The 23,655-nt window shown below is 44.6% G+C and overlaps 1 protein-coding gene across 1 annotated transcript in view; it reads right to left on the bottom strand.

Moving 5' to 3' along the window:
- Positions 1–11,232: 11,232 nt before the first annotated feature.
- The window catches only part of adgrb1a (adhesion G protein-coupled receptor B1a), a 116,290-nt gene continuing 103,867 nt past the window's right edge, over positions 11,233–23,655 (bottom strand). The window contains exons 26-33 of the mRNA XM_031787052.1: positions 19,388–19,486; positions 18,023–18,194; positions 17,635–17,730; positions 17,462–17,525; positions 15,500–16,167; positions 14,604–14,639; positions 14,116–14,274; positions 11,233–13,294 (exon numbers count right to left, since the gene is read on the bottom strand). Of these exons, the coding sequence (XP_031642912.1) occupies positions 13,100–13,294; positions 14,116–14,274; positions 14,604–14,639; positions 15,500–16,167; positions 17,462–17,525; positions 17,635–17,730; positions 18,023–18,194; positions 19,388–19,486 (1,489 nt within the window). The 3' untranslated portion in view covers positions 11,233–13,099. The remainder of the gene's footprint in view (positions 13,295–14,115; positions 14,275–14,603; positions 14,640–15,499; positions 16,168–17,461; positions 17,526–17,634; positions 17,731–18,022; positions 18,195–19,387; positions 19,487–23,655) is intronic.

Here is a 23,655-nt window from a genome sequence, read left to right as displayed (position 1 = left end):
TCACACTGTACAGTCTGACACATAGCACAGCCCAGAGCCCAGAGCCCAGAGCCCAGAGCCCAGAGCCCAGAGCCCAGAGCCCAGAGCCCAGAGCCCAGAGCCCAGAGCCCAGAGCCCAGAGCCCAGAGCCCAGAGCCCAGAGCCCAGAGCCCAGAGCCCAGAGCCCAGCCCAGAGCACAAAGCCCAGAGCACAGAGCCCAGAGCCCAGAGCCCAGAGCCCAGAGCCCAGAGCCCAGAGCCCAGAGCCCAGAGCCCAGAGCCCAGAGCCCAGAGCCCAGAGCCCAGAGCCCAGAGCCCAGAGCACAGAGCACAGAGCCCAGAGCACAGAGCACAGAGCACAGAGCATAGAGCACAGAGCACAGAGCACAGAGCCCAGAGCACAGAGCCCAGAGCCCGGCTGAAAATCCATCTCTTCTTATTAGAGTTCCAATACATCTGCCTCTCTCTGTCCCACCACACAGGGGACTGATGGAGACAAAAGAACCAGCCAAAAGCAAGAGAGTGCTGAATTGATTAGCAGGGTTGTTTATGAGATTTTCTTTAAGTGCCTGGATTTTTAAAATTGGATTTGTGTCCGATAAGCAGAATGCAGCTGGCAGTAATGTGTCTGTCTTTCTTTTTAAAGCAACTCGCTGCTATTGACCTGGAGCGAAACACTTCATCCGCAGCGTTTGTCCTCTGTGTGATTTCCCCACCACTTTGTCAATGTAATCCTCCCCTATTATAGACCTACCCCTCACACAAATGCACATATGCACACATGCAGACACACACGCAGCACACATGCAGACACACACACACAACTCCCTCCTCACAGGATCTACTGTCTATTCTTCTTCGATGTAGACACTTAATACCTTTCAGTCAGAACTCTAATAGAGTTCATGGCACAGACACCTCTCCTCACCTCTAATGAAAAGAAATACAACACATTAGATATACCCATATGTATTGTTTATAGCAATGGAGTTAGTTAGGAAAACGTATCTTTGACAAATAAAAATGGTTATATTTTCCACCAGTAGAAGTGAGGGTGAATACAGACCATCTGTTGTGTGGGACGTGTGGTGAGGTTAAGAGCTCATGTCTAAATCAGAACACCGTGGAATGATGAAACACCACGCCACACGGCTACTTACTGACTGACTGTCTGCTAGACCTCCATCATCTACGTCAAACACAACAGAATAGCAAAGATTTCAGCATATAATGTCAGACGGAGGGGGGGTCTGTATTTTTTCTTTGCTGAAGTTGGATCATTTGTTATATGTTTCAGGGGGAATATTTATAGATTTTTTTTCTGATGACTAATGTCGAAGAAAGTGATTTGTTTCGTTTCTAAAGTTTGTTCTCCCTAAAATACACAGCATGTGTTATCATGGGCGGTACTGCGTGGTGAAGGTCAGAGTGCGTAAGAGACACACTATTCCAGGAATGTGAGGGAGTGGCAACCGTGACAAACTATCACATGTCCCTCATTTACGAACACATGAGGAGATCATGCAGTGAGAGAAGTTCGAGTACTGTTATCAGGGGCGAGAGGAGAGTTGTATTGGTTTGGCCACAGGCTTCTCTCTCTCTCACACACACACACACACACACACACACACACACACACACATACACACACACACACACACACACATACACACACACACACACACACACTCACACACACATACACACACACACACACACACACACACACATACACACACACACATACACACACACACACACACACACACACACACACACACACACACACACACACACACACACACACACACACACACACACACACACACACACACACTCACACACACACACACATACACACACACACACATACACACACACACACACACACAAACACACACACACACACACACACACACACACACACACACATACACACACACACACACAGCCCCTCAGGCGGAGGGTGCCATGGCTCCCTATTGATCCCACTGTAAACACACACCATGGTCACAAGCAGGGGCAGATGATTCACAATCTATGCATCGGACACCAATCTGTAATACCATGTGTGTATACCAAACACATTATTACAGTTAACAATATCATATATGTAGCACATACATATTCAAAACCTAAGATATGTAAAATTTATTTTTTTCAGTTATTCATGACTAGACAAACACAGTGGAGGCTGTTTTTGAAGGCTGGTGAAAATGTGTTACACAACCTGGCGAGGGGAAGGGAAGTGGTGTTGCACTGAATCAAATCTCTTTCAATAGACCAAAGGCAACAGGGAACTAATGTGTGTCTTTCTGTTTAACGGGCCAGCAGAGCTAACAGTTAGAAGAATCCTGGACGGTGTTCAGACACTTAGTCTGCTGGACATCCTCAATTATTCAAGTTAAGTCTTGATTGAATAACAGTTCCATTCAACAGGCAGATTTCTTCAAAAGACAATCCCCAATCAGTAAGAGATACTGTAACCTTTTGACCAATGTGACAACATTAATGTGTTTATTGGTCTACACACACACACACACACACACACAGATGCGCACACGCACAGATGCACGTGCGCACACACACAGACGTGCACATACATATACACACACACATGCACGCACGCACGCACACACACACACACACACACACACACACACACACACACACACACACACACACACAGATGCGCACTTTCCGATACACTATATGATCATACTGTATGAGGACTTCAGTCTGGTGAGTTTGACCTCAGGATTGTTACACACATAATGTACCAAGCAGACATGCTAGGATCTACTAACTAGACTATTCTGCATCTTATTGCTCTAAACTTGATCAAGTTTGTTCTGGGTCAGTTTGATCTATATTGGTCCCACTTCATAAATTATATGTGAAGCATCTATGAAGGCTTTCATTCATTTCAAGTGAGACTCCTTCATCATTTGAATGATAAGTGTTCATGCCATGGAAACATCCTATTTCCAGTGATGTCAAACAAGACCTTGAAGCCTTTCAAGAAAATCAATGATGATCTGCCGGAAGCTTTTTTATGCTAAAAAGCTCATTTTAGGGAGAATATTGTCAGTATTCAGTAAGTACAGAATGTTCAGATATATCAACGAGGAAGAGAGAGTCTCGTGTCACACATAAAGGCTCGCTTCTCGGACAGGAAATTATATTCTGCAGGAAATGATAGACTCTTGGAAGATGCAAGATGAAAGGGTGGCTCTCTCCTCTCCACTCCGTATTACAACCCAACATCTTTATAAGCAATAAAGGATCACCTGGACAGCCCATCCTGTGTATGTAGTATATGTAGTGACAGTGAAAACATGTTTTTTGAACTTCAATACATAAATATCTAATTTACATAAGTATTCACACCCCTGAGTCAATAGATGTTAGAATCACCTTTGGCAGCGATTAGAGCTGTGAGTCTTTCTGTGTGAGTCTCAGAGCTTCGCACATCTGGATTGTATAATATGTGCACATTATTAGTCTAAATTAAATATTCAAGCTCTGTTAAGTTGGCTGTTGACCATTGCTAGACAGCCATTTTCAAGTCTTGCCATAGAGTTTCACTCCGATTCAAGTCAAAACTGTAACTAGGCCACTCAAGAACAACAGTGTGTTTGGCCTTGTCTTTTAGGTTATTGTCCTGCTGAAAGGTGAATTTGTCTCCCAGTGTCTGACGGAAAGCAGACTTGAACCAGGATTTCTTCTAGGATTTTGCCTGGGCTTATTTGTATCCCATCAAAACTCTCCCTAGTCCTTGCCAATGACAATCATACCCATACCATGATGCAGCCACCACCATGCTTGAAAATATGAAGAGCAGTACTCAGTGATGTGTTGTGTTGGATTTGCCCCAAACATAACACTTTATATTCAAGACACAATGTTTCTTTCTTTGCCACATGTTTTGCAGTTTTACTTTAGTGGCTTATTGCAAATAGGATGCATGTATTGGAATAGTTTTATTCTGTACAGGCTTCCTTCTTTTCACTCTGTCATTTAGGTTAGTATTGTGGAGAAACTAGAATGTTGTTGATCCATCCTCAGTTTTCTCCTGTCACAGCCATTAAACTCTGTAACTGTTTTAAAGACTTCATTGCCTCATTGTGAAATCCCTGAGTGGTTTGCTTCCTCTTATTAAGTCGACTCACATTAGCCAGATAGAGACGGCAGTGTGACGAGAGGGAAATCCATTCAGAATAAAACTACCCTCTGCTCTGCTTCTTAGTAATTAAGAACAAGTGAACGATGTGTCGTCGCATTACTCTGGTCAGGTCGGTCGGAGGCCCAATGAGTCACACACACACACACACACACACACACACACACACACACACACACACACACACACACACACACACACACACACACACACACACACACACACACACACACACACACACACACAGACAGACACACACATACAGACACATACAGACACATACAGACACACACACACACACACACACACACACACACACACACACACATACATACAGACACATACAGACACATACAGACACATACAGACACACACACACACATACAGACACATACAGACACACACACACACACACAGACCGTCCATTCACAACGACTCCTCTCAGCTTATTAGCATGAAAGCTTTTCTGGCATTGTGCTACTATCAGGAGCGACGAGCTGCAGAAGCCTCCATTTGTAGCATTAGTAGAAGCAGCATTATCTCCCTACTGTTTTCTGGTGAGTGTAGGTAGATGTCATTATTGTGACGAGTTGTACTTTATGGTGTTAAACTTCCAGAAGCACTTATATTCCAAGTGTGTTGGCCTTCGTAAAAGGCCGACTTAAAAATATATATTATAATTATAATATATTATATATTATAGTTTGCTGCTCTGAGATATTCTTTGGTCTGGTTGCACAGATAGGTCCAGAGGCCACCAATGACATTTCTTTCCCCTGCACTTTCCTCCATGAAGGCGGAACGTTAATTCTTTGTGATGATTACAGATAGTTTTTTGTGGGGAAAACATTTCCCTTGCTCTCCGGCCACCGCGTCTCAAATGAGCGGGCAACTGATGGCTCGGCTATTATGACTGTAGAGATAAGCACTATTGTTGATTTATTTTTAATGAGTTTTTCAATTATATTACCCATTAGAAGTTGTTCAAGAGGACCACTGGTACAATAGGCCTGGTTTCATGTTGAAACTGGAATGTGGATCAGGCTGCTGCCTGATTTAACTAGGTAAGTCAGTTAAGAACAAATTCTTATTTACAATGACAGCCTACCCCGGCCAAACCTGGACGACGCTGGGCTAATTGTGCACCGCCATATGGGACTCCCAATCACGCCTGGATATGATACAGCCTGGATTCGAACCAGGGACTGTAGTGACGCCTCTTGCACAGAGATGCAGTGCGTTAGACTGTATGTTGGTATGGCTCTTGGATAATTCAAATAATGTATGTATGATCCATATCTCTACAAAACATTTGACTGAGAATTGTGGAAGCCCCATTCTATTAGGAGACCTAAGAGACCATGGTTTGTATTTTGTTCGCTGTGCCATTCCATCATACGTAAAGCTTAATAAAGAACCGTGTGCAGGTTACATTTTTTCTCATCACTAGTAAAACATGCTTTTCTTTGATGTCCAATAGAGGAGTATACGAAACATACAACTAGCTGTGTGTTTACTTATTTGTGTGTTCCTTCCATGTGTGTGTGTATGTTCCGTGTGTTTGTTCCGTGTGTGTGTTTTGCTTCTGAGTATGTTCCAAATGTGTGTGTGTTCCGTTCTGCGTGTGTGTTCATTCTGGAGGGGAGACATTAATCACTGTCGGGGCCAGACACAGAACAGTGTGGATGGGCTCCGTCCAGCCGCTGCCACGGAGCATTCTGGGTAAGAGCAGGAGAGTGACAGGCTGTAAATGAGAGTGAGTCAGCGGATGTCAGCGGAGTGTGTATGTGTTTAAAACAGGGTCTTTCTCCATCATTTAGGCAGTCAGGGAGAATGTGGATCAACCTGGACCACAGCAGGACAGGTAGGGACAGGTAATGCTCATCACTACCAACACCTGACGGGAGCCATTTTGTTTGTGAGACAGGTGTGTGCTTGAGAGGTGTCAGTTTCAAGATGCTGTGTTAGATGCATATAGTACAAAGACCCCATGAGTTTATTCATGAATGTTTGACTAAGTAAGAAGAGAAACCTTCTTAATTCAGATATATATACATTACATTTATACAGTATTACATGATGTGAGACTAGAGGATATTCTGACTATCTAGTATTTGAGTACATACAGTCCTTATTAGTATCTCTCACTCTCTCTCTGTCACCCTCTCTCTCTCTGTCACCCTATCTCTCTCTCTCTCTGTCACCCCCTCTCTCTCATCACTGTCTCTCTTTTTCAGTCTCTGTCTCTTTCTCTCTGTCTTTCTCTCTCTGTCCATTTCTCAGCGAGTGGTAGTAGTAAGTTGTAGTTGTATTTTGTCTTTCTTAACATCCATTGTTGATAGGGGTTTTCAGCAGGATTCTAATCAGGAAGACAGAATCCGCTATTTTCAGGCTTATCTCATTGATTACACTTGATGAACACACACACACACACACATACACACACACACACACACCACCCCACTTGATGAGGAGAACGCATGCACACACACACATTCACTCACATGCTCATATTCACACACACATTGGGCCTAATTGCATGGTAGAGAGACACAGAGGGGTGATTTCCATGTAATCGAATCCAGGCCTCTCCTGCAGATTACATTTAATTAGCCCTCTCATCTGGAGTGAACACAGCTAGGGTCCCTGCAAAGCACCTATAAACTCCTGGAAAAAGGAAACAGGACAAACAATGAGATGACAACTCACACCAAATAATCAAATACATGGACTCTATTCTATTTAAATGCCACACAAAATAGCCCTTTCTTGAAAATATGCTAACTTAACCTTTTGAATTTGGAACTGCAGGAGTGGCTAGCAATCTTTTACGCGCCCATCCTCCCAACAACAACATGTTCCACCTCACAACACAAGTGGGTTCCTCTTCTTAGCAGTTTTAGCAGAGTCTTTATACAGGAGGATTTAGAGCGATCTGAAAACAAGACTTAGGCCATATAGCTGCTTTCTGTCAGTCTGGTGGTGTGATCGTGGGCTGTAGTGATAAGCCTTTGGCTATTGCAAAACAGGGCTGGGATATGTTGGTGTGTGTGTGTGTGTGTGTGCCTGCAACCACCAATGTTATCTACAACCCAAGAGTAATAGCCTGGCGGCACCATTAGCCTGTAACTACATGGATAAGGGTGTTGTGTGTGTGTGTGTGTGTGTGTGTGTGTGTGTGTGTGTGTGTGTGTGTGTGTGTGTGTGTGTGTGTGTGTGTGTGTGTGTGTGTGTGTGTGTGTGTGTGTGTGTGTGTGTGTGTGTGTTTTGCTGGCCAAGCGAAGATAGCGGGAGAGTCTGTGTATGTATGTGAAAGTGAGTGTGTGTCTGCACAAATGTCTTCAGCTGTTGTAATTGCCCTCAGAGGTCCTGGTAATCTCTCGACCAAACAGAGCAGTTTGCAGCTGAAGCCAGTCGTAATCGCTGTGCCTGTCTAACCCAGCAAAGGGGAAGCTGTAAAAACAGATGTCCTCATGAATTAGTGAAAGCTGTTATGAAAAATTAACTGATGACCAAAGAGAAAATGCCAGGGGGTTTATGTTAATTTAATTATTTATTTGATATACCAGACTGTTTAATTTTATATATATATATATTTAAACAGTCTGGTATATCAAATAAATAATTAAATATATATAATAATATATAATAATATATATATTATCTTCAGCTATGTGTGTTCAGTTTGGATGCTGTGTTCCTCTCCAATGAGATTTAGGGAGGCAGCATAGACAGGCTTGTAATGGGGGGAGAGAGAGAAGAGCAGAAGGTAGGGAAAGAGAAGAGGGAGAGGGCGGAAGAGGACACAAATGGTGAAGAGGGTGAAGAGGGAGATTGAGGTCATGAAAAATGGAAGCATTCCCTTTCTCCTCCCCTCCAACTCTTCCATTCCTCTCTCCTCCAGCTCTCCCATTCCTCTCTCCTCCAGCTCTTCCATTCCTCTCTCCTCCAGCTCTTCCATTCCTCTCTCCTCCAGCTCTCCCATTCCTCTCTCCTCCAGCTCTTCCATTCCTCTCTCCTCCAGCTTGAACCTAATGTCTGCTGATTACCTAATGTACAATGTGAGGCTAATATCTATGGATGGACGCTAATAATGGGTACTATAGGTTTCTAACAAGACTGCGGCTCACGCTGGATCATTGGAGGCATTCTAATGTGTATATGGGACCAGCAAAGGTCTAGCAGAGTCATTTGTAGGGGTTGTAATACTTGGAGAACCTGTTCACTGCACTTTGAACCAGGAATGGTAGGGTGGTTACATGAGAAGAAAGTTTGGCTTGGCTGTGAATGAGAGAGGAGATGAGAGGAGAGAGGAAGGTGAGTCAGTGTGTTTGTAACACACACGCACGTGCGCGCACACACACAAACACTGCCTTGGGCATTGAGGTAGGTCGGCTGTTGGACCCTGTCCGCCTAAATCAGTGCCAGCTTCTCTCTGAGTCCCTGTGACACTGCTGCACATACATTCCCTGTTATGAAAAACACAAAATAAATTATCATCTGTGCCCAACCACAGGGGAGGAGGGAGGGAGACAAAACTTCAGATTCCAGATGAATAGTCTAATTCCCCCAAAACTTTTTTAAACACAAAGCTAAAACAGAAGAGAATCAGGGAGCGGAACAATACCCATTGATTTGTTGTCTGTGTGTGGAAGGCCAGATGCTGTTCTTTGGAGTCGTGTTTCAGTGAGTTCGGTCCATTGTGCAGCTGGCCTCCTCTCTCTGAGTGGAGATGTGGAGGATGGAGGGAGTGTAGGGGTTGGAGAACAAACCTCTGCATAGAGGGGAACAACTCCTACACCTACTGGGTTCTGGGCCTCTGTACCTTGGTAATATTTAGATCAGGTCAAATGTTAATGACTTTTGTGTTTATAGTTTGATGCAACTACTTATTTTCCTAAGAGATAACTTGTGGATAGTCCAGCAGTCCAGCATACCTTTTAAACATTCCTGTATTGTACAGTAGGCCCCTAAAACCCTTTCCATTGGATTTGCCCCACTTAAAATGTCTAAAGTTGATCCATTGTGAATAAATGAATGAATAAATTATAGCCCAATAATTAGGGAGAGGACATTTAGCAGCTCTGCAGTGACATGGAGTAATATCCTCTATCCTCTATTTGCCTCCAACGTTGATGTATTCCTTAAATCTAATAATAACACACATCATTTTTATTTGCCTGGGCTATTTTACGAGCAGTTTAATCTTTATTAGCCGAGCGAGCGTCTTGTTGTCCAGATTGGGTGTCTGTACAGGGGCTGTAAATAATGCTTAGGTCATTACAGCCACACGCCTTCCCATTTCTAATCTCACACACAAGCGGAAGCACGAGCACACACACATATGGACGAACATGTACACACGCGAGCGCAAGCGCACACAAACACATGAGCATGCACACACACACAGACACATGAGCGCCACACACACACACATGAGCATGCACACACACACACACATGAGCACGCACACACACACACACACACACACACATGAGCATGCACACATACACACAATTTCAGCCCTCAATATTCCTCCAGGTAATTGAGCTGACAGCTATGCCTTGTGGTTTGCCAAATTTTGGAGTCAATTCATGGAATATTTTTTAACCTCTAGCTTCGAGCAATCCCGTATCCGGGAGTGTAATCATAGCTTCAAGCTCATTAGCATAACGCAACGTTAACTATTCATGAAAATCGCAAATGAAATAAAATAAATATATTGGCTCACAAGCTTAGCCTTTTGTTAACAACACTGTCATCTCAGATTTTCAAAATATGCTTTTCAACCATAGCTACACAAGCATTTGTGTAAGAGTATTGATAGCTAGCATTAAGCCTAGCATTCAGCAGGCAACATTTTCACAAAAACAAGAAAAGCATTCAAATAAAATAATTTACCTTTGAAGAACTTTGGATGTTTTCAATGAGGAGACTCTCAGTTAGATAGCAAATGTTCAGTTTTTCCAAAAAGATTATTTGTGTAGGAGAAATCGCTCCGTTTTGTTCATCACGTTTCGCCAAGCAAAAAAAACGAAAATTCAGTCATTACAACGCCAAACTTTTTTCCAAATTAACTCCATAATATCGACAGAAACATGGGAAACGTTGTTTAGAATCAATCCTCAAGGTGTTTTTCACATATCTATTCGATGATAAATCACTCCTGGCAGTTTGGTTTCTCCTCTGAACCAAATGGAAAAATGGAAGCAGCTGGAGATTGCGCAATAATTTCGACGGAGGACACCATGCGGGCACCTGGTAAATGTAGTCTCTTATGGTCAATCTTCCAATGATATGCCTACAAATACGTCACAATGCTGCAGACACCTTGGGGAAACGACAGAAAGTGTAGGCTCATTCCTGGTGCATTCACAGCCATATAAGGAGACATTGGAACACAGCGCATTCAAAATCTGGGGTACTTCCTGTATGAAATTTCATCTTGGTTTCGCCTGTAGCATTAGTTCTGTGGCACTCACAGACAATATCGTTGCAGTTTTGGAAACGTCAGAGTGTTTTCTTTCCAAAGCTGTCAATTATATGCATAGTCGAGCATCTTTTCGTGACAAAATATCTTGTTTAAAACGGGAACGTTTTTTTATCCCAAAATTTAAAGAGCGCCCCCTAATGCATAACTGGTTTTAAACAGACAGTACAAAAACTATAGGGGAATAGGGAGATTAATTCCTTCGAGTCTAAAACATTGGGGGAGGGGGGTGGGCGTGGGCGGGGGGGAGCTATGCTGACATGTGGAATTGTTTTAAAATGGTCATGCTACTTGATTTGAATTTTGAATTTTAGGATCCATTTAGGTATGGTCTGACAAACACGCTCTAACTCTGCCACCTTTCACCACAGAAGAGGAAGTGCAACACTGGGGGAAGTGGTGGATTGAGAAGCATCCAATGCAACAAAACAGATATCTCTAGTTTCAACTGACTGATGTTGATGGGGAGTTTTTTGCTATGTAATTTAGATTTACGCAGCGGTGAGTCAGTGGACTCTAGGCGATTAAATAGGCTATATATTACGAATATTGTCAGTATAACGCACCAGGACAACTGATAGTTTATTATATAGATATACTTTTATTAGAAATGTGACACATTCATTTTGTGCTCTGAAAACTGTACATTAACAAAGAGTCAACCCCTGTGAACTAAAAAGGTGGAGGGGCAGTGGAGGTTAAAGGTCAGGGGACAGAGGCCAGGGTTCATGTCAGACACGTACAGATCTGAGGAAGGAGTGACAGTCAGTGATACCAAAACACACACTGTTACATGGAGTTACAGAACACTCATATTCCAGTACCCTGAAAAGGATGGGAGGGGAATCATAAGATGTGTCCGAAATGGCACCCTATTCCCTATATAGTGCACTACTTTTAACCTGGTGTTAATTCCTGTCATTTGACCTGGTCAAAAGCAGTACACTACATAGGGAATAGGGTGCCATAATTATAATAATGAGAACAATAATCCCCAAGCACAGTAAGAAAGATATTTATAGGCTAAAATTCATTCTGTAGAACTCTGTTGAAGTAATTACATTGCTGTACAACAGGACTCCAAAAGAGCCTTGTGCTTTCTCTGTGTGCAACTAATCCTAACCCCATACTGCAGTCACAACCTCTGTCATGTCCTATACAGTATTTATCATATATATTTTTATATTTATTCATTTCCATTGTCATTATTAAGCATAATTCTTTATATACTTTGTGACATGAGTATCCTTCATTTTTTACCACCTGCATTTACCGAACAAGCAGAATTATATTTGCCACAAATGTACCAAGCCTGCTTGTACACCAAGCAACCAATCAACATATCAAAACACTGTCTCCTTGGCTTCTGCTGAGGTTATAGAAGCTTCCACCAACGAGATATGGCCATCTCGGCTTTCTGTGATGTCATTAAGGGCATCCGCAAATGAGATATCTCATCCTTGTTGGTCTATGCTGATGTCACTATGGCCCCCACCAATGGGAGGGTTTTCCACCCTTTGACTGACTGTGATGTCATCGGTCTGCTCCCTTCCTGTCAAGGGGGTGGGGACACTGCAGTGGAGTGTGGGGGGGGGGGGGGGGGGGGGGGGGGGGCTCTTAGTTGGCATGGAGAGGCACATGGTTATGGTCCAGCAGTCTGCCTCCTCCACTGCCTAGGCGTGTTTGGGACATGTACTGGACATGTAGTTTGGTTGGAACATGAACTGTATGTTGGGTGAAGGTCTTGTCCAGACCAGGTCCATTGCCTAAAGGCTTGGTTGGAACATGAACTGTATGGCTGGTCCAGGTGATCTGTTAGCAGGCTGGTGAAGTGAGTCCATAGGCAGTTGCAGTCTGTCCTTTTAATCTACACTACCTACACCACCCAAATACCAAACATGGCTAACCATCCACAGAGATCTACCAGGAGGAGAGAGGGACTCAAGTATGTGTCCAGTGAAGTAATAATGTGAATAATAACAGACCAGATATATGACTTTCTGACATAGTAAACAAAAAACTGATTCCAGCAGCAATAAGAAAATTTAACAAAATGCACTGCAAACCTGTTCTCTTCCCCCCCATTTAACAGGCCATTGTCCCTTCTCTCTTTCCTTCTCTCTCTCTTAGTTGGGTCCTAACATAAAGGAGCCTCTCTCTCTCTCTCTCTCTCTCTCTCCTCTCTCTCTCTCTCTCTCTCTCTCTCTCTCTCTCTCTCTCTCTCTCTCTCTCTCTCTCCTCTCTATATCTCTCTCTCTCTCTCTCTCTCTCTCTCTCTCTCTCTCTCTCTCTCTCTCTCTCTCTCTCTCTCACCACTGCCCGTTTCGTTGGTCATTGATCGTTGGTCGTTGGTTCCCAGATTGAGATGTGGAGCTGCGAGAAGGGACGAAGTCTGTCTGTCTGAGAGCTGGGCTGGGGGACGGGGTTGGCTGCTCTCTGTCTCAGTCTCACACCTCTGTCTGCAGGTCCATGAGCTCCTGTCCCACCAGAGGGATGGTGGCGCTGGCCTTCTCCCACTCCACATTCTGCAGCTCCAGGGGAGAGGCCGCCAAGGGCTCCAGTTCCTTCCTCATCCAAGATGGAGGAGATTGGGTCTTCCTGATGCCCTCCCAGGCTCTCTTACTGGGTGTCTGCTGCTTGTCCTGTTGGATAGAGGGATGGACAGGAGAGGAGAACAGGTGAACCAGAGAACAAAACTAAATCATCAACAGATGACAGAGAGAAAGAGAGATAGAGATACAGAGACAGACAGATAGAGAAGAGAGATAGAGAGGACAGAGCCACAGAGAGTCAGAGAGACAGAGACACAGAGAGAAGAGAGCTAGAGAGAGGACATAGACCCAGAGACACAGAGAGACACAGAGTCAGAGAGACACAGAGAGAGAGAGAGAGAGAGAGAGAGAGAGAGAGAGAGAGACAGAGAGAGAGAGAGAAATAGAGACAGACAAAGAGACAGAGAGAGAGACAGAGAAGGACAGAGACAAGGAGACAGAGACAGAGACAGAGAGAGAGAGAGAGAGATAGAGAGAAGGAGAGAGAGAGAGAAAGAGGGAGAGAGAGATAGAGAGAGAGAAGGAGAGAGAGAGAGAAAGAGGGAGAGACAGAGAGAGAGAGAGAAAGTGAGAGAGAGAGAGAGAGAGAGAGAGAGAGAGAGAGAGAGAGAGAGAGAGACACAGAGAGAGAGAGAGAAATAGAGACAGACAAAGAGACAGAGAGAGAGACAGAGAAGGACAGAGACAAGGAGACAGAGACAGAGAGAGAGAGAGATAGAGAGAAGGAGAGAGAGAGAGAAAGAGGGAGAGAGAGAGAGAGGTGCTATTCATGGAGATAGAATGGTAAAAAGAGAGAGCGGGAGAGGGAGACATGAAAAGAGAAAGGTAAAAAAAAAGGTGAAGGGGAAGAAAGAGAGAGTGAGTCAGACAGAAGGAGAGAAAGAGATCATGGGAGAGACAGTGTGTCGTACGCTCATGATGGTCTTGTCGCTGCCTGCTGAGGACACACTCCACCTCTTCCCTGCCTTCCCATCGCCAGGCGGAGACGCCCTGTCCTGGTCTGCACTGTGGATCTTCCTGTTCAGGTCCTGGAACATGTCCTGGTGACGCTTCCGTGTGTGCATGATCTTCTAAATGAGACAATCACATAGGAAAATCCACCATCAGCATCAATCCTCCTTAAACAACAACATAGCTTGTGCAAGATCTTCTACATGGACCAAACAAATAAAAAACACCCATCATAGAAAAATCATTCATTCACCACAGATGTCTACAAAGCTTAGATAGACTACTGTATATGATCTGCTATGCAGTCTCATGCACCATAATTATAAAGAAAAGGGGATTATGTCAATTCTAGTGGATTTTCTGAAGCAGAATTGAGACATTAGAGACAGTTTGTCAAACCAGTAAGACATTATGTCAGAAGAAATGCAGTCCACAAGTCTGAAATTACCTCAAAATCCAGCTCTGCGTAGCGGGATTTTCGTCTCTGGAGAAAGACATGAGGAACAGATTAAAAGATACATTCTGCTGTCATCTATATGCTGTGTGAATTTGACGAGACAAAATGGTGATGTCTTCCTCGGCATTTCACTCTGTTTCACTGTTATTTTCAAATCAGTTAAAACGACTGAGAAAGTTTCTCAGTCATAACAATGACTCATGAAATAACTGAGCGTCCATGTTGGTTCATACTGACACCCTTGGCGTGAATCCTTGCAGTAAACAGCTTGTGATCGTGTGACCTTTGTCAGCAAGCAGAGAAAGAAAGGCCTGACCTTCAGGCTGGTTGGTTGTTGGTTGCCCTGGCAGCCGCGACCTTGCATGAACAGCATTTTGGGAGGGGAGCGAGTTTGGCCCTGAGGTGAAAAGACACCAGCAGGCTGAGAGGTCTGACTGTCTGCCTATCTGACTGGCTGCCTATCTCACTGGCTGGCTTGGCACGACTAGCTGTGCGTGGGTGTGTGCTGGTCAGTGTAGCAGTCTGAGTTTGAGCTCCCCCACTGGACTGGCACAGTCAAGGAGAGAATACTAAAACCTGACCTTTTTAAAGATCTAGGTGTTCTGTCGAGCCAGGAAAGATAGGGATATTTCAGTACATGTTGCCACTACAGTGCTGTTACTACACAGAAAATGATATCGACTATAAATATATCGCAACAGAAACTCAATGCCATGAATACAGTGCCACCACATACTGACAGGAAACGGCACTGGCTGATTTCAGGAACACCTGTCCCATCATTTGGTGAGAACATGGGGTTGTGTGTGTTTGTATGTGTGTCTATGTGTGTGTCTGTGTGTGTGTGTGTGTGTGTGTGTGTGTATGTGTGTGTGTGTGTGTCTTACCTCCAGGGAGCTCATGGAGAGCGTGGACACGGTCTCGCTCTTGGACATCATTCCAGAGTTCCCAGAATCACCCTGTTCACACATGCTGTTGGTCATGTGGGATTCTCCGGAGACGTTCTGCATGTTGTGGACGGGCGACTCCCTCTCCGAGCAGGAGACACTGACCAAGTCTGCAGGCAGGCTCTTCAGCGCGAAACCCGGGACGCCCTCCACCCCTGCCGAGTTGGCCAGGTGGATGAGTCTGGTCTGGGGCATCTGCTGCTCAATGCTGATGTTGTACTTGGCCGTCGTGTCCTCCTTGCTGCCCTTTCCGGGCCGCCCCAGGGTGCCAGTGTTGTTGTTGTTAGGCAGGATGATGTACCCTGTGCCCTCAGGCCCCCCGGCCTCCCCTGTCCCCTGTGGAGACAGCTCCCCATCCAGCTGTTTAAAGAGCTCCCCGTCACAGATGTAGATGGACTTGGCTCCCGGCAGCTCGGTGCTGATGCCCTTGGTGGCACCACCCTTCTCCCTGCGCAGGGTGAGAGTATGACTGGGGTAGTCTGCCACATTCTGGAGGTGGACCTTGGCCATGCTGGCAGGCATGGTGTTGAAGTTAGAGCCCTTCTGAAGGGTCAGGGGCTGGGAGGATGGCTTCTCATCACCCTGGAGAGAGGAACGCTTCAGAGTACCTGGGGGGAGAGGGAGGAAGGAGAGGGAGTGACAGAGAGAGAGAGAGATTTGAGAGGACGCAAAACTCAGAGATAAAGAGAGGGTGACTCTCAAGATGCCCAGACTTGGACATGCTATAGAATGAGTGCAAACCTTCCCACTGTTGATTGAACTAGTGACTACTGCCTTCCTTGAACTTCTGTGACCCTGTTTCACTGCAACTGCTGACTTGCTGTGGTGTGCATCTCACTATTGAGCACAGGGCTAGACAACAGCATCAGACAACTTCCTGTCAGCATGACAAAATATCTTACAATCACTCCCCAGTCCCCACCACTCCACACACACTCACACAAAGAAAAAGTCATTTCACTCCTTAGTGGGCTTGTCTGCTGTGTCTCGCGTCTCAATGGCGTTTCTGCTCCAGATGCTTTTCCTGATATCCTGTCTCGGGAGATAATCAGATTCCCTTCCGCTCCTAACGGATATCAGAGGAGAGCCTCTATCTGATGCTGCACTGTTGGTGGGTGCTTAATTATAGCACGGCCGGCCCGCCTGCCGGTGGATGTGGGGGAAGATGTGGGAGACTCAGACAACACTATTTATCCTCATATTACTGCTCAGCACTGATTCGCACACCACCACCCTATTGCCAAATGGCTAAATTGCGTTATGCTGCAGTAATGTGGTGCATCTCATGTCAAAACAGTGTTTTGCGCTTCATAAGGGGCGCCTGCTGTGGCGGCCGTGGTCTGACAACGGGCGGAGAGGAGTGGAATGGGAGGGTGCTGCTAACACACAATACGCGTGCAGCAGAGAGGGAAAAGCAAGTGTAACTTTTGAATGACAGAACGCAAAGAAAAATCCACATGCATAGAGAGAGTTGTATAGGGTCTGACAGACAGGCAGACAGACAGACAGACAGACAGACAGACACAGACAGACGGACAGACGGACAGACAGACAGACAGACTGACAGACGAACAGACTGACAGACGAACAGACGGACAGACTGACAGACGGACAGACGGACAGACGGACAGACGAACATACTGACAGACGAACAGACGGACAGACGGACAGACGGACAGACGAACAGACGAACATATTGACAGACTGACAGACGAACAGACTGACAGACGGACAGACTGACAGACTGACAGACTGACAGACGAACAGACTGACAGACGAACATACTGACAGACTGACAGACGAACAGACTGACAGACGGACAGACTGACAGACTGACAGACTGACAGACGCACAGACTGACAGACGAACAGACTGACAGACGAACAGACTGCATAAACTCACTCTTTTTTTTGCCGGTACTCTTACCTCCTCTGCAAGCCATGTCGACGTCTTTCTCGAAATCAGTCTAATGAAGAAAAGAAATGTATAGAAAACCTGTTAACAAAGAGCATGTAATACAAATCAAGTATATTAGACATTGTTTAAGATGAAGAATAACGTTCCATTGGTACTACCATAAGCTGAGCGTGTCCGTTCTGGAAAGATCCCCCTGAGTCTCCATTCCCGTCCTCCTGGCGGTCCACTACCCGACACTTCACTGCCTCTTGAACCTACAGTACACCATAATAAACACAGAGGTCATGACCTTTCAATGTCATGGTCAGGTTTTTGTCTGCTCAACCTCCTCCCTGCCACATCACCCTCAAAACAACCAATGATTTGGTTTACTTAATCAACGTTTCCCTTTTAGCTCCTAGTGGAGCAAAGGGCCTCAACAACCATCCAATAAAAATAACTAATAAAATAATAATATTACAAATAATGAATAAAAAAAGAGTTTGTGACAGAGTATCATCAAGGTGAAATGTGTCAGAGTGACAACAGGGTAACTAATGATTTTACCTCTCTGCGCAGGATGCAATGCACCATGACGATGACGAAGCCTTCCAGCGAATCAAACACAGCGAACAAGATCTGGAAGAGGGAGGAGCGTCGGTCGGTGATGGCCAGGACAGCAGACATCCAGGTGAGGGCCAGGAGAGGCAGAACCACACAGGAGCTCCACAGCGACGCCCTGGAGGATGGGAGGGGAACAGCAGCCCAGGGTCAGCCCTACAGTCATGGGATTCAATGATACTAAAAACTACATGCAACTTTCTAATTACAATAGAAGCGTGTCAAATTTAATACATACAATATCTACTCCTAAAAAAGGCATCTATGTACTGCATGTTGCCCTCGTTGTTGAAATGATTATGTACAGTATAATAAACCTATAACAAGGTATAGGTATATAGCCTGATGTTTTACATATACTTACAGTAGCTACCGTAAATATGCTAATATCACACACAAAAACATACATCCATAATCAATTGAAATATATGTTCCATAACTGACATATACAATATGCATGTACGTTTAGGATGTGTCAATAAAACATATGAGACCAAGTGCAACAGGAAAAGGAGGAGCTGAGGTGAGTAAAGGAGGAACAAAAGTGAAATGAAGCAAAGAAACGGAACATAAAGACAAACGCAAGAGGCAGAGGGCAGAGGTGTGATTAAGTGGACAGGGACTTGTCTTCTGGTCCATATGTTCCTACAGGACAATGTCTCTGTCTCTCTCTCCTTTATCAACATGTGCATTTCTTTCCCTAAGTCCTCAACTCTTCAGAGTCTTTGTTTCACATGTCCACCTGTTAACTCTGTCCTGAGTTGATGGAATGAAAGGTTTCTAGGTGTTGTTTAAAACAGACCCAAGCATTCAGACACACACCACTGAAGAACACATTACATAAAATATAGCTACACAGGCCTGGCAACAGAAACCCAAAGTACATGCACACACACACACGCACACGCACACACACACTAATTGATAAGTCAAGTGCACTGCCCATGAAAACCTCCTCCATGCGGATACAGATGTAGAGTTGCAGTATCCATCCATAGCCTGGGGGCATTACATAGCTGAAAGCCACTGAGCCTTGCACAGTTTACTCTGGCCTATATTAAAGCTGATTTTCTGCTGTCTGTGCTACACACAGACACACACACGCACACACCATATCTTACAAGAACAGCACTGTAGAACTAATTCCCAATGATTCTCACGAGGATACAGGGGAAGAGAGGGAACGAGAAGGGGGGAAACAAAAATATATAAACAAGAGGAGGAGGAAGTAGAGGAGGCATATCAAGGTAAAGGAAACAGAGGTAAAGAAAGCAGTATAGAATATGTGGGTAAATAATTAGCAGGACTAACATGGCGTTACTGGTAGCTGTGGTAGAAACGTCAGCCGACGAGATAACTCCGCACTTGGCACATTTGAGCGTCATATTGTACAGTGGTACTGTCATCTGACTGCAAAGTAGTCAAATTAACACACACTGTAACATAATACACACAGATACAAATACACACACACACACACACACACACACACACACACACACACACACACACACACACACACACACACACACACACACACACACACACACACACACACACACACACACACACACACTTACACTCAGAGTGAGTCACAGTTCCCTCTCTCTGTCTCTCTCTCTCTCTCTCTCTCAGGGCTAAGGGGTATGTGTGGGGGCTGGGCCGGACAAGATACACAACCACATGGGTGGATATGTCACTAAGGGTTAATTTATTCCTCAATGATTGATCACTGCTCCTACTATGTGAACACAACAAACGTATAGGGGATCCTAACCAACACAGAGTGAGTGGGATAATCAAGTCAACAAAGACACTACTGCATTATTCTAATCATCTTGAGTCTGTGCAGAAAAGTGCAGTGACACTGTTGCACATGATGTCGCTCAAACTAGTGATTCAAAATATGATTCATAAGTGGTTAAGGTAGCCGAGCTGTTCAGAGGTTGGGCCAGTAACCGAATCCCAGAGGTGAAATCTGCCAATGTGACCTTGAGCAAGGCACTTAACCCTAATTGCTCCAGTCAGTCACTCTGGATAAGTGTCTGCTAAATGACTAACATGTAAAAAGAGAGATACATGTGTAACTTGTGCAGGTCTGATTCTTATTGGCCAGGCACCTGTATGTGCACTGGCATGAATACACATTATATTTCCCTTCTTCATCTTATTATTCACATTGTTGAATCCTTCATTTATGTGCATTCAGCTAAATAATGATGGTATTCTAATAAATGAATAAAGCAAATGTCTAATTAGAGACACTTCATGTGCCAATTCATGCTTTGCGTCTCAGTTGCGTTGTTTATTTAGCTTCCTAAATGTAATTGCTGTGAATATTTTCACCCCTGGTTATTTCTCCCTACGCCTCACTGGTCAGACTGATTACTTTATACAGGCATTACTGAACACCCTGCTAAGGCTCTCACGCACACACACATGCACACACACATGCACACACACACACACACTCATGTAGGCATGTACACACATGCAAGCACCCACATACACACACAAACACTCAAACACACGTACGCACAAACAATGAACTCAAAGTAGTGAGTCGTGACAGGCCTCTTAGCCTAAATCTCCAATTAACCAATTAACAGTGTGTTTATGTGTGTTCATTACCAGGTGTATATCTTTGAATGTGTGTACGTTGAGTGTGTGTTTCTGCATGGCTGTATTAAAACAGCACAAAGGATAGACAATGAATTCTAAAGATTTCCTGAGAAGCTGTTTCTCCACTGGTACTGTAATCCACGAATACTGTAGAGAATCATCACAGTTCCCATCTAGCAGTCTATTTCTGTGTCACCCCACTTCTCCAGTGTCTGTGCTGTCATCTAATCTCCTCTCATCACATCACAAAGCCCAGTGTGGCTGTGGCCTGCCTCTCTCTGCCTGGCTGGAAGTAAGAGACACAGTACAATCTCTACAATGCCTCTTCATCATGGATGACACACTGTATGAGAAATAATACACGAGAGGGTATGTGATTACTGAGATTATTATCAGGACGAGATGCAACAATAAACTGTCCATCCATACTTCAACACAATGGCTTGAAAGCTGTTTCATTAGATTAAAATACTCCCACAAGAAACACACATCTAGAAGAAACAGAGTTCGAGAAGAACAGTGTCACAAAATGGCCGCTCGCAAAACAACAATTAAACCATCGATTCCATATAGCCGCTGGACAGATGGATTAAAAATCACATTATAACAAATTCCATTTCAAGTAAAAAGGCAATACAACCAACACCCCCCCCCCCCCTTCTGCCATAGGCTGTGATATTAAAAAGCAATCAGTAGCTTTTGAAATACAACACCATTTCCCTTGTCTTTATGATGTGTAGGAGACAGAGAGAGTTCAGTGAGAGAGAATGAAGCTGAGTAGGAAACACTCATATCCACAGGGACACATAGACCTGCTCAAATCAAATCCAGGTCTTCAATCAAACAAGCAATACTCTTCAGCTAAATGCTCACTTCGTTGTTCTGTCTCAACAATGTGGGTAGAAGAGATTCGATATGTGATATCCTGTGGTTCCCAGTCGACAAACAAGGGTACAAAGCTTACCCAGTTTACTGGTATTTCTTTCACTTGATTCGTCCACTCTGTAACAATTGCCACTTTTTTCCAGTGAGCCTGGGAGGAGCCAGTCTGTATAGTGACAACTAGGGTTAAAGTAACTGAACAGCAACCTCCTAACACAGTGCTAACACTTCCTGGAATGAAGAACAAGAAAACAGTACACCCTGCCAGCTCTGCCTGGATGGCTTTACAGCTGGCCTTTCCTCTTCTCTCCTGTCTTGTCCTCTACTCTCCTGTCTTTCCATTTTCCCATCCAATTAGCCTCTAATTTTAGGGGTGGAGGAAAGAGAGAGAGCCTCGCCAGGCAGCGAGGGTACATTTAAATCTCTGAGATATGAGAGAGCGGAGCCACGGTACGCCGTGCCTCATTAGGCGCATCATCTAGCGATCATTAATTATCTTGATTAAACATGTTAGGTATTGAAAGGCATGCGAGGGGGCAAAGAGGCTAACACCCTTCGGTTTTCCACATATCCACTCTGCAGTGCCACCCTGCCCCCTTCCTACAGTCCCTCCACCCCTCAGTCCACGTATGCTTAACCTGATCCTTGCGAAAGCTGTGAGGGAGCAGAGGGGGCCCAAACAGTGAGTATAATATCAGAGAATACCATGGTATCCTACTGTGTTGTGTATGTATCCATCTTCTTGTGCCACCTCTGCCCCCTCTCCCCTCGGTCCAGGCATCACTGATAGCCCAGTGGTCTGCTGCGTAACATCGGTGTAAAACAACCCTTAAACAACCCCCCAGTACCCACTGTGTAATCGAATGCTCACAAACACACAGGCCAAAGCACAGACTCACTCATCTAAACACACACGAACATACACACTTCCTGTCATATACTACTCTGTGCCATGTCCTATACTTCTGTCACTATTCATTCTGTATCTTAGTAATGTGACAACTTTGAACAGATCTATGGATCACAACCGTGTTCTAGATTTTGCACTGCAGTTTATGTTTATAGTTATTCTATACATCTAGTTCTTGTCTAGCTGGTTTTAGATGGAAGCTGGGATATTGATAGCAGGGAAAGACATTCTACAATTCTACTAGTTGGGGAGTGTGAGGAGGGGGTATTAAGCCAATCAGAGTGTAAGGAGGGGATATTAAGCCAATCAGAGAGCACTACTGCCAGGGGGAGGAGATTTAGTGGGTGGGCCATGAGCAGGGCTGATAGCCAATACAGTCAACAACAGTGGGTGAGGCAGATTTTTTACCGAATCAGTGACGAGGTGGAAAGGGGGAGCTGAGATTGAGGTGTTCCTGATTGGAGAGGAGAAGCCCTGAGTGAGAGAGAGGGGGGATTCTGTGCAAACTCAAAAAGAACGTTTCAGACAGCAAGAAACAAACTTGTACAGTTCAAGAATAGATCATTGCAGAGAGGCAAACATGTTGTTCAGAGAAAATAAATACATAAATAAACAACAACACAGTTGGATGTACTAACGATCGCCAATGAGGGCACAGAACAGCAGCCTGCGAAAAGGGGGGAGCAGGGTACACCGAGAGGTCAAAGGTCAACCCTGGGGTTATATAGGGACTAAAGGTCATGACCTCTCACAATGTTGGCGTGTATTGAACTGCACATGTATTAAGTAGCAGTAGTAAGTATAAACAAGGCAGCCTTTAAGGCAAGTACACATGGTTGAAGTAGGTTGAAAACCTTTCATCCCGTCTCAGCAGGAGCTTGGAAATGCCCAAATGGCTGTAGTAAAATCTCCAACACAACAGATGTATCAGACAGAGTATGTTTCATACTATAGTGAGTAGCCTTTTTAACAAAGCAACGGAAAATAAACACATTTCTATGGACATAGAGACAGCATTAGCGGTGTACAATAAATCCAACACATGACATTATCGTGTGCTTTGAGTGATCTCTGAGGTCTCTACTCTATACCCATAGGGCCCCTGCTCCCCTTCCCTATAAAACAATCAACCAAACAAAATAAATGAGAAAGATGGATATACAGA

The sequence above is a fragment of the Oncorhynchus kisutch genome, linkage group LG13, assembly GCF_002021735.2.
Source record: "Oncorhynchus kisutch isolate 150728-3 linkage group LG13, Okis_V2, whole genome shotgun sequence".
NCBI lineage: Eukaryota > Metazoa > Chordata > Actinopteri > Salmoniformes > Salmonidae > Oncorhynchus > Oncorhynchus kisutch.
Note: the sequence above shows the minus strand (reverse complement) of the source record. Positions and strands in the feature narration are given on the sequence as shown.